General features: G+C 55.7%; 2 protein-coding genes and 1 long non-coding RNA gene across 4 annotated transcripts; 2 read left to right on the forward strand and 1 right to left on the reverse strand.

The window, feature by feature from the left end:
- The first annotated feature begins 203 nt into the window (after positions 1–203).
- Positions 204–3157, forward strand: ZFAND2B (zinc finger AN1-type containing 2B). Of its 2 annotated transcripts, none has more exons than XM_086719699.1 (9): positions 204–460; positions 739–833; positions 1070–1201; positions 1335–1486; positions 1758–1847; positions 1923–1983; positions 2069–2136; positions 2473–2545; positions 2856–3157. In XM_086719699.1, exons 1-9 carry the CDS (start codon positions 406–408, stop codon positions 2895–2897), a joined length of 768 nt encoding a protein of 255 aa, XP_086575825.1. In that variant the 5' UTR covers positions 204–405; the 3' UTR covers positions 2898–3157. The 2 variants fall into 2 exon arrangements, with proteins under 2 accessions (XP_086575825.1, XP_025788301.1); XM_025932516.2 differs by having other exon boundaries at positions 2752–2943.
- A 119-nt stretch (positions 3158–3276) lies between these two features.
- ABCB6 (ATP binding cassette subfamily B member 6 (LAN blood group)) lies at positions 3277–11143 on the reverse strand. Its single transcript, XM_025935020.2, has 19 exons — positions 10181–11143; positions 9733–9870; positions 9060–9246; positions 8756–8857; positions 8403–8586; positions 7436–7557; positions 6805–6914; positions 6544–6609; positions 6228–6353; positions 6025–6101; positions 5873–5936; positions 5649–5734; positions 5357–5414; positions 5036–5140; positions 4486–4660; positions 4226–4338; positions 3888–3982; positions 3744–3812; positions 3277–3560 (listed from the first exon to the last, which is right to left on the reverse strand). The coding sequence occupies exons 1-19, from the start codon at positions 10727–10729 to the stop codon at positions 3449–3451; spliced, it is 2538 nt and encodes an 845-aa protein (XP_025790805.1). The 5' UTR covers positions 10730–11143; the 3' UTR covers positions 3277–3448.
- On the forward strand, positions 5594–8066 carry LOC147578685 (uncharacterized). The gene is made up of 2 exons (XR_015255572.1): positions 5594–6002; positions 6897–8066. It is a non-coding gene; the product is annotated as an uncharacterized LOC147578685 (long non-coding RNA).
- Positions 11144–11274: the final 131 nt, after the last annotated feature.

Below are 11274 nucleotides of genomic sequence, written 5' to 3' on the forward strand. Positions count from 1 at the left end.
CGCCTTCCCCAAGATATCTACCCTCGTCCTCGCCGGTCATTTCGCTCTTCTGGGAGCAAAACCGGCGCGCAAGATGCCCGCGCCGCGCGCGGCCACGCCCTCGCCTCATCCAGCAGGGAAGGGCGGAGCTCTCCTCTGCAAGGGCGCTCCTCCCGCCGCCCCGAGACTGCGCCGGACGTGCCCGCCCTGCGCGATGACGTCAGTGCGCCCGCGCGCGCCGGGGGAGGAGTGGGACCCCGCTGGTCGGGAAGGGCTCAGGCTCCGGTAACTCGGGCTGGGCGGGGGAGAGGAAAGGGCGGGGCTGGGAGCCCCCCAGAGTGCGGGGTCGTGGCCTGGACCCGGCGCGGGAGCCCTAGACACGATCAGCGCCGCTTCTTCGGCCAGCCGGCCCCGCCCGGTCCAGCGATGGAGTTTCCGGACCTCGGGGCTCACTGTTCCGAGCCGAGCTGTCAGCGCTTGGGTGAGGAGCGGAGCGCGCGGGGGGCGGGGCCAGGCCCGCGGGGCTTGGAGCTGAAGGTGGGGCGAAGGGTGGGCTCCGAGGCTGGAAGTGTCAGAGGAGGGCGGGGATGGAAGTTGGGGGCGGTGGCTAAGGGGGCGTGGCTAAGGAGATGGCGCCTAGGAACGGGTATAGTTTGCTGCAAACCCGGTGGCCGTTTTTCCTTACCGAGTGGAAGGCTTGAGTGAGTGGGAACGACGTCGAGGTCCCGCTGGGCCTGCAATCCGACCCACTTCTTGCAGATTTTCTGCCGCTGAAGTGCGACGCCTGCTCGGGCATCTTCTGCGCAGACCACGTGGCCTACGCCCAGCATCACTGTGGGTCTGCTTACCAAAAGGTGAGGGGGCGGTCTGAGGGTGAGAGGGGGCGGGTGGAGAAAGCATGCAGCATCTCCGGAATCCCTCTGCCTCTCTTTTCCTCTGCTTTATTGCTTTGAGGCTCAGCGGTGCAAACATTGTTTCCTTGTGCGTTATAGGGGGCATATCCAGGTTCTTTCAGGGAGGCTGTTTCAGGACCAGATATTTGGTTGGACTGGGAGCGGGCCACAGACTGAACCCTGCTCCTTAACTCTAGGATATCCAGGTACCTGTATGCCCACTCTGTAATGTGCCTGTACCTGTGGCCAGAGGGGAGCCCCCTGACCGTGCTGTGGGGGAGCATATTGACCGAGACTGTCGCTCAGATCCAGCACAGCAAAAACGTAAGGTAAGCATTGGAGGGGTTAGCCATGACCTAGCTGGGACCATGGATGCTTGCAAACTGGAACAGCTGTTATGATGGGGTTCGAGAAGTGGGGGTCAGAGTCTCAGCAGAGGCAAACCTTCCCACTCCACCTCAGATCTTCACCAATAAGTGTGAACGCTCTGGCTGCCGGCAGCGAGAAATGATGAAACTGACCTGTGAACGCTGTGGCCGAAACTTCTGCATCAAGCACCGTCACCCACTGGACCATGATTGCTCTGGGGAGGGTCACCCAACCAGCCGGGCAGGGTAATTGCAACCAAGTCCAGTACTTGTGCCTTTAGGATCTCCCCATCCTTTTGGAACTTACTCAGCCTCTTTCATTACAAGTTGGGGAGCTTCAAACCTGTTGCCTTTGGCTAGGGGAGTCTTTTAGCTTCGTTTTCAAGTGCCTATTTTTCTAGACTGTTTGGAGGAACTCCCCTCCTGAAGGAACTCCCCTCCTGACTTCCTGGGTAAGGCCTGGGAGGAGCCTGCAAGCTATCCTTGGAAGCATGCCAAGAGTGTCTCTTCTCTACAGACTTGCTGCCATCTCCAGAGCACAAGCTTCTTCTACAAGCACCATCCCCAGCCCGAGTCGGACATTGCCTTCATCTACCTCTCCCAGCAGGTAGGCCTGCCTGTTTCTCCTCTCCCTTTTTCCCCTTTGCATCTCTGACCTCAGCCTCTTGAATGTCTGCCATAGAGCCACAACCCAGTCTCCATCCCGGACAGCCCCTCCAGTGATTGCTCTGCAGAATGGCTTGGTGAGTTGGGTAGAGGTTGGATGGACAGAAGGAAACCCACATGGAGAATAAAGTCCAAGGCAACTGGTCTCTCTCCTTTTTACAGAGTGAGGATGAGGCTCTGCAACGAGCCCTAGAACTGTCCCTGGCAGAGACCAAACCCCAGGTCCCAAGGTACCTACTCTGGTGAAAGATGATGGGATGCGGGCAAAAGCTCAGATTGGAGGGAGGTACGAGGGACTACTCCAACCCCATGTAGCAATGATGGTTAGGCACTTGGGCTCAAAATGAAGATTAACTATATGATCTCTGACAAGTTCTTTTAACCTATAAGGTTATAAGGTTCTTAGTTTCCTCTAAAATGGAACAGTACTAATACCTACCTACTTATAGGGTTGTGTGGAGATTGAGATAATACTCAGAAGTGCTTAGCATGGCGATGCCTAACAGATAAGACACTCATGTTTCAGATATTATTGTCATCTAGTTTAAGCTGTTCCTCCCTCTCAGTTCTCAGGAGGAAGAAGACTTAGCTTTAGCACAAGCACTATCAGCAAGTGAGGCAGAATACCAACGGCAGCAGGTATGAGGACTGGGTGGGGGGAGTTGAGGTCCTGCGTTGGGAGTTTGGGGGGCTTTCTTCAAGTGGTAGAGAGTGTGGAATGGTGGTTATCCTTTTGTTTTTGGTGTGACTCTAGCCCACGCTGGGCTCTGAAGTGAGGACTGTCCCTCATTTCCTTGACGTCGCACCCTGTCTTCCTTCCCTTCCTTCCCCCTTCCTTGCTCCAGGCGCAAAGTCGCACCTTGAAGCCGTCCAACTGCAGCCTGTGCTAGGGCCTTGGGCTTGGGGAGGGAGGCTCGGCTGAGGAGGACTGTGGCCCTCACACCTCTAGGGTACAGAGGGAGAGGAGGCTGGGAGCAGCCTGGAAGACTGAGGAGAAGAAGAAACGGAGGCCCCCTCCAGGGAGCGTCAGGAGGAACAGCTGTGGAGCCCAGCCCACAGAAGGCCCCACTGGCCTCTCCAGCTGCATAGGAGAGAGCGGCTAGAACCATCCGGCGGCTGGGCCTCGGGGGATGCCGGCCAGGCCCCGTTCAGCTCCCTACATCATGTAATCCCCCTTACACTGGGGCTGCCTCATGCCGAGGGGACAAGGAGGGGCCTGCAAAGAATAAAGGATCTTGGCAGTCAATAAGACCTCCAAGTGCTGTGTTTCTTTCTCCTCTACAACCGAAACCAGGGGGGTCCTATCAAGAATGCTCCCCTGACTTAAGTGTAGAGGCCCACGGCAGTACCCCACATCAAAGTCACAAGGATCCTGGCATAGTCCACACTTTTATTTCCCCAAAAAGTGCTTTTCTGAAAGGTTCTTTGCTCTCACTATAGCTAGCACCATACCCGAACCCCAGCATGAAATATACTGGGAAAAGGGATACATCTTATTCCCTTCTGAGTTTTCCTCTTGGAGGGAAGTGGCCACAACTCTTGTCACTGTGTCTCAGTCTGGGATTTGGTGTCTTCAGAGACTTCTTCCTGTCCCCGCTGCTGCAGCTGCCACATCTCTGCATACACCCCACCTCGGGACAACAGAGCCTCGTGCCTGGGGCAAAGTGGAAAGTGTAGGTCCCAGCTATCAGTTCAACCCCAAGAGTCCTCACCAGCAGCCCACAGAGATGAGTGCGATTGGCAAGGGAGATCCCTTTCAGAAACTCCTGGGATTTCACCTTTTCCTGGGGCCCCCAATTCAGAGGCCCTGCCTTATTCATCCTGCTGTGTTCCTTACCGTCCTCTCTCCACAATGCAGCCATCCTTGAAGACGAGGATCTGGTCGGCATCAACCACAGTTGAGAGCCTGAGAAATCAGAACTGGGTTATGCACCACACAACACGAGTGGGCCCCCTGCCGCCTGCTGCCCCGGTCCTGTACCTGTGTGCTACTACGATGGTGGTGCGGTTGGCACAGACTTTGGCCAGAGAAGCCTGGATGGCCCTCTCATTAGACGTATCCAGCGCCGATGTTGCCTACAGAGAGGATCTGTGTAAACCTGCCCCTGCCACCCCAAATCCCCATGGAAGGAGGATGCCAGCTGCTAGCTGAGGGAGGCCTCGGGAATCAAAAAGAATCTGTCTGCACTTGAGAACCGTAAGGTGTTTTTATGAAGCCGGGATTCATGATATCTATCCGTGAGGGAAAACTGCCCACCAGGAATGTCCTGGCCACAGGCAAAGGAGGAAGGAGGAGACTGGGCTGCCCAGGGTTCTCACCTCGTCCAGCAGAATGATGTCTGGAGCCTTGAGAATGGTGCGAGCAATGGCCACACGCTGCTTCTCCCCACCACTCAGCTTCAGTCCCCGCTCGCCCACCTGCGTCTCGTATCCTGTGAATATCGCCCACCTCCCTCAAGTCACACACAATAAACTTGGTTTCTGTGACCAGACGGGCAGGAAGGGATGGAACAGAGGTCGGGGGGGTGGTGACAGCAGGACTCAATCAGGCAGGGCACGGACTCTGCAGGGAAGCTCACCTTCAGGGAAAGCCAGAATGGTGTCATGGATGCCCGCGGCCTGAGCAGCAGCCACCACCTCCTCGTCCCCGGCTGTGATGCAGCCATAGCGGATATTGTTGGCGACGGTGTCATTGAAGAGGACGGTGTCCTGGGGCACGACTCCAATGTGAGACCGGAGGGAGATCTGGGTCACCTGGGGCCAAGAGACCATATGCCTCAGCCTGTGAGACTGCCCCAGGCCCGGGAGATAGGACGGACTGGAGGGAAGCACATGGGATGAGGCACAGGAACCCTGTCACCAGCCCCCCAAATAATTCTAGCTGTGGGGGCAAATCACTCGACCTTCCCGAGTCTGTTTCCCTGTCTACAAAGAGAAAATACGCTTTTTACGCTCATGACTACTTCACTTGGATAGGCCACGGAATGCCAAGAAGGCTGAGGTCTCTTGCTGCAGCTTTCTGCAGGGGTGGCATCTCCTTCTCTCCCTGGAGAGTGGCCAGCACTTCACAGAACGCTATTCTTTCACACACAGGCCCCTAAATCACAAACTCCTCCCGAGCAACCTTACCTGGGAAATGTCCTGCCCATCTATTCGGATGCAGCCAGAGCTGAGGTCATAGAAGCGGAACAGCAGGCGCAATACTGTGCTCTTCCCTGCTCCAGATGGGCCCACCTGTTGCATTGGAAACAGAAGGAAAATATTTTCAGGCCCACTGGCTTTTAAGGCTTGCTCTCCAAGAAGCCACCAATGTCCGTGGAGGCTGCTACATTCAATCCTGTGGCCCACTGTGACAGGATTCTGACTCCACAGCCTGGGTCACAAATTTCCATGAGCACCACAATAGGGAAACTCAAGGAGTCTGGGCCAAGGGGCTGGGTCTCCTCTCACCAGGGCCAGTGTCTGTCCAGGCATGACAGTGAAGGACACATCCTGTAGGGTTTCTCGCCTGCAAGGAAGGGTGGGCATGGTCAGCAGGCCTGCTGCACTCCCAGTGCCCCCCTCCATCAGCAGAGCTGCTACCGGGCCCTGCCCCTCCCCTGCTCAGGCTCTCTTTCTAGGCAGTGGTGGGCTGAGAAGCAGGGATGGCGTGGGGGTGGGGATGGGGAGGGTGGGGAATGGGGGCAAGATTGCATATGGACGGTGGGAAAGGGGGCTGTGAGATGGCAAAAGGGGGGCTCACCCACTGGTATAGCTGAAGTGCACATTCTCAAATTCTATCTGGCCCTTCTGGAAACGCAGGGGCCCTGCTCCAGGAAGGTCCTTCACCTGGGAGAGTGGGACCCAGGCATGTTGCCATTACAGGTCTGGTACTCTCCAGACACCAGGAACACCGTGTGGGCTCCCACTTCCCCACACACCCCTCCCAACCCCCCCCCCCCCCCCCCCCCCCCCCGCTTCACTCACTTCTGTCTTCTCTTTCAGCAGGTCGAACATGTTCTCCATGTCGATGAAGTTTGTCTGGATCATCCTGCAAAAACAGTGCTGGCTGGGGCTCCTCTGAGGAGTTGGGGAAAGAACTGTGCATCCTCAACAGGTGAGGGTGGGAGATCAGTTACCTGTAGTAGGTGCCAAACCAGTTGAGGGGCATGTACAGCTGGATGATGTAGGTGCCAAACAGCACAAAGTCCCCAACCTTGTGAAGATCCACAGAGAAGTGCTGAGTCACAGGCCTTCAGGCTGTTACCTTCCCGCTTCCCACCCAGGAACCTGGGGGCCCAGACATAGGCCCTCTGCCCTGTCCCCAGCACAATTCTCTGACCTGTAGCTTCTGCTCACTGACGAAGTACACGCAAAGCAGGGAGCCAGCAAGGAGCCCAAGTCCAATCACCAGATTCTGGGTCTGATTTAGTAAAACCAGTGAAGCATTTGACTTCCACTCCAAATCCTGGGGCAATAATACGGGGCAGGGGTTAGCGGGGTGGGGGAGGATGTCACATATACACTCTCACCAAATCCAAACCTGGGCCCAGGCATCTTCAACCTCAAATTTTCAGCCAGAACCGTACTCCTCTGGCCCTGGCAATTCCGCGAGGCTAGGCCATTGCTCTCGGCAGGCCTCAAACTAGCATCCTCACCTGATAGTTGACAATGGCCTCTCGATAGCGGTCCACTTCGTAACCTTCCGCGTTATAATACTTCACCTGATGAATTCAAACCACGGTTGTAAGACGTGGCTGCAGCATTTACACCTGGGTTATTTACTCCAGGTCCCCAATCCCCTCTTCCTCATTTTAAACAGCACCCCCCCCCCAGCTCCCTAGCAGCCCCGCCGGTCCCAGACACGCTGCTCCACCAGCCACTGTGCCTCACGCTACTGCCACCGAGGCCTTCATTACCGTCTCAAAGTTTAGTAAAGAGTCCACGGCTCGTGCCCGGGTGGCATTTTCCTGTAGGTTCATAGCACGTCGAAACTTTGTTCTCCACTCAGTGACTACAATGGTCAGGACTGCAAGGGACAGGAGGAGGAGAGAGAAGCGATCAAGACATCACCCCAAACCAGAGACCACAAGAGGATGTCCGCTATCTGCCACATACACGTGAACCCTGTACTACAGGCCAGGGACCCAGATTCCCAAAGGGAAAGAGCACTAAGCTCCCTGAGGGAAGGGGCTGTGACAGAGACACCTTTGCAGCCTGTGCAAAGCCTTGCGTGTGAAAATGCTTCATTGGTGGCCAAGTGAAGCCAAGCTGCATCTGGTTACACAAATGAGGTTTCTCCTTGCCCTGTACCCACAGCAGGCCCCTAATGTGACCAGGATGCCCTTCCCTGGCCCTCCATCCAGGCTGAGCTAAGGTTCCCCTGGCAGAGGAGGAGGCCAACCCATCATGTTGGGGAGCAGCAGGAGCTTATTCAAGTCCACTGATCTACAACCTCCCCGTGGTGGGCCACCTGAGTGGGGGCGGGACTCATGCCCAAGGGAGTCCCTGGCGTAATTCCGGGAGATGCCTTCACCAAACAGCACTCACTGAGGTAAAGACTCATGCACAGGAACACAATGAGGCCAAACCAGGCGTTGAAGAACATGCTGAAGTAGATGATGCCAATGGTGATGTCAGCCAGGGTGGGGAGGACGTTGAACACCAGGTAGCTAGGAGGCAAGTCAAGCGACAAAGAAAGGTTGAGGGGCTTAGAGCCAGCAACTCTGCCTCCAGGAATTTCAGCGTGGTGTTTTCTTTTTCTTTTTTCTTTTAAACGTTTATTTATCTTCGAGACAGAGAGAGAGAGAGAGTGCACGCGCGCACATTCGTGCATGAGTCGGGACGGGGCAGAGGGAGAGGGAGACAGAGAATTCAAAGCAGGCTTCGCACTATCAGTGCAAAGTCCGACGTGGGGCTCAAACTCACGAACCGAGTTATCATGACCCGAGCAAAGTCAGATGCTCATCCAACCGAGCCACCCAGGCACCCTAGTGTTTTGTTTTTCAATAGCAACAGACCAGAATCAAGCTAACTAACCCTCAAGAGGTGGGTGGCTAAGTAAACTGTACCTGCCCCAAGCACAGAATGCCGTGTCAATTAGAATGAATGAGAGGGAGCTTCATGCATAGTAAGAATGTATCTCCCTAATGTCTTATTAATAAAGCAACTCTAAGAATGATACCTATGTCATGATACTGCTTGTTTTATGAGAACCCTCCCCAATATCATATTAGTGCTGTGAGGCTCCACATATACGTGGAACATGTAAAAAGCAGAACTCAACATACTAGATGGAGTGGGAACCTTTGGAGAAGTAAAATTTATAAGATATTACATAAGATATTTGCTCCATTTTATTTGTCTTATTATGAGAGCAGGTGCATGCTAATCTTGAAGTTAAAAAAAAAAAAAAGGATGGAGAGGCAGCTGAAGCTGGGTGCTTTCTCTGGACAGCCCCTTCATTCCTGTGTCTCCAGCCCCACCCTCCCACACTCCATTTCCACTGGCCTGGCACCTGAGCAGCCCTGTGACGCTGGACGTGCCCCGGTCTACAATCCGTAGCACTTCCCCCGTTCGGCGCCCCAGGTGCCAGCGCAGCGAGAGCTCATGCAGGTGGGAGAAGAGGCGCAGCTGCACCTGCCGCGATGTGAACTGCTGCACCCGGATCCACAGGAACGTGCGCAAGTTGCTCACAAAGCCTGGGGAGAGCCAGGGGAGGCCTCAGTAGAGCTTAGGGGCCAAATGACATCGGCCCAGTACCCAGACATGAAAAGTCTGAGAACCCCAAGGGGCCAGGGGAGGGATGCTTGGGGGAGGAAGGCAGGGAGGGACCAATACCAGCCAGGGGGATAGCAGAATCCCTCATACCTGTGCTGCCAGTGCCACCGCCCTGGAGGAACTTGAGGAAGACATAGGTGATAACAGTCCAGGCCAGGGAACTCCAAGGTGCCTTCTCAGTCAACAAGTTCACTATGGTGGAGAAAATAAGTCAGAGACCACTTATGGCCCCTAGGACACTCTTCAGAAGAAACCGATCCGGGCACCAGCCACAGCCTCTTTCTGATGATCCAGCTCCTAACACTGTCCCACCTTCCTAGGTTTGGGCCCCCACCCCTCACCAGGCCGAATAAAGGACCAGAAAGAGCTGAGCTGGCACTCCTTCCCCCCTCACCTATGTTCCTGTAGAAGATGGGGACCAATACGTTCAGCCCCCGTTCCAATCCCATGAGTCCCAGGCAGATGAGCACAACAAACTGCAGAGCTGGACTCCCTCGAGGCCACAGGTAGCCACTCAGTAGGCGGAGCTTCCTGCCAAGGTCTCGCCAGGTAGAGCCTGGTGCTTCCTCTGTTGACTGAATCTAGGAATGTAAAACACGTAGGGGAGGAGAGCTCAGAAATCAGAGAGAAGTGTCCTAGAGGCACCTGAGTGGCTCAGTCGGCTAAGTGACTAGATTCTTGATTTCGGCTCAGGTCATGATCTCACAGTTCATAAGATTGGGCTCTGTACTCACAGCACAGAGCCTGGAGCCTGCTTAGGATTCTCTCTCCCTCTCTCTCTCTCTCTCTGCTCCTTCCCCATTCGCACACACACTCAAAATAAATAAGTCAACATTAATAAAAAAAAAAAAAAAGAAAAAAAAGGGAAGTGCCCTAGCCAAACCCCTCTAGGGAAAATGTATGGGACTACAGCTTCCAGTTATCTTAGACCCCAAATGATTCCTGATGAGGTCAGAAAGCCTCGTGTGGCATAAACTGAGATTTGAGAAAGAAGTATTATGGTGGCAAAAAAGGATGACAGGCAATGAAATTAAGACAGGCCCTAAGGTTCAGAAATTCAGGTGTACCTGGGACCTCTCTACATCTTGATCTTCTTCATTAACCTTCAAGGCGTAGGACTGGGGACGAAGTCCAGGGGCCCAGAGTCCCAGGATAAAAAGCCCTCCAGAGACCACATACCGCAGCACCCATAGGCTAAATTGGACCTAGAATGAAACGCGTAGGGAGAGCATCAAGGAAGGCCAAAATGCCATTGTTACCACTTAGAACAGGGCTAGGGAATGGGGCAGAGCACACACCCAGCTCAGGGGCCCAGCATCAAACAGGCTTTAAAAAAATGTAGAGTGACTCAGCACAGACACACCCCACCAGCTGGCTATCAGCAACCTGCCAAGCAGGCCTCCTCCTTTTTCCCTTAGAGGCATCCCAAAGTGTGGAGCCAGTGTGACTAGACATTCTGTCTTTCTCCCCAGCCCTTGCCACTCATGATTCTCCATTCCCCACAAAGTCCCTTACCTTCTGGCTCAAGTCTGCCCTTGCCCACCACCACTGTGGGCTGTTCCAAGACACAAGGGCCAAGTTCTCAGCTGCAAACGCCACAGTCCAGAGGAGCAGGAGACCCAAGCTGTGCCTGAACTCGATCCAGATGCCCATTGCTAGCCTTTGCCAGGCCTGATTGCGTTCCACCACCAGCAGCCCCAGGCCACAGGCGCTGGCCAGAGTCCCAAATATGGAAGCCAGCAGTAGGTAGCCTGGCAGCGGGGCTCCCCCAGTAGTGCCCACCCGGCCAACCAGGGTAGCTAGGGGCAGCGTCACCTGGAGTGTAGCCAGAAGTAGCTGCAGCCCATAAGGAAGGACAAGGGGGCCGGCGCTCCAAGACAGCTCACGGGAGCCAGCTGGCCACTCCCGACGCTTGCAGGTAAGGGCTAGCACCAAGGCCAGAGCCCCCAGGGCCATCAGTATCGAGGGCACAACCGTGAAGAAGAAGCAGGGACTAAGGCCACCCTTCTCCCAGACCGGACCCACGGGCCCTTCGGCCTCGCAGTAATTGCCCACAGTCACCATGGTAATGCGTGGCCGCCGGCCGAGGCTGCGGGGACTGCGGGAAGGGAGAACGGGACCGGCTGCTCAGGGCGGGACGCGAATGCCAGGGTGTCTCGGGTCATGGAGACAAGGGGCGCCAAGCCGCGGGCCTCTCGGGCAGGGACACACGTGGGTCCGGCCACACTACCCACTCTCTTCGCGCACGCGCCGCCGACACGCACTCACGCAGGGCACGTACGCCGTCTTCGGCAGTCCGTCCGCCCCTCGCTCGCAGCCCAGGCAGGACCCTCCTGCCAAGTCCGGGCCCAAAGGAATGTTGAGCATCTGACTGGAGCGGCTCTGGCGCAGCAGCCCTGCCCACCGGGGGGCGGCCTCAGCCCCTACCTAGGGTCCCCATTGGCCAAGCTCCCTGAAGGGGCCGGGAGTTAAGGTGCACGCGGGAAAGGCAAAATACAGGGGCGGAGTCGGGCTGGTCACGTGCGCAGGGCGCGAAATCTGACCGCACGTCCAGCGGGAGACCTTGACCTCCGCGGAACCATGACTAGGAAATGGCACTTTTGCTAGCA

The sequence above is a fragment of the Puma concolor genome, chromosome C1 (genome assembly GCF_028749965.1).
Source record: "Puma concolor isolate L17-30 chromosome C1, mPumCon1.1.hap2, whole genome shotgun sequence".
NCBI lineage: Eukaryota > Metazoa > Chordata > Mammalia > Carnivora > Felidae > Puma > Puma concolor.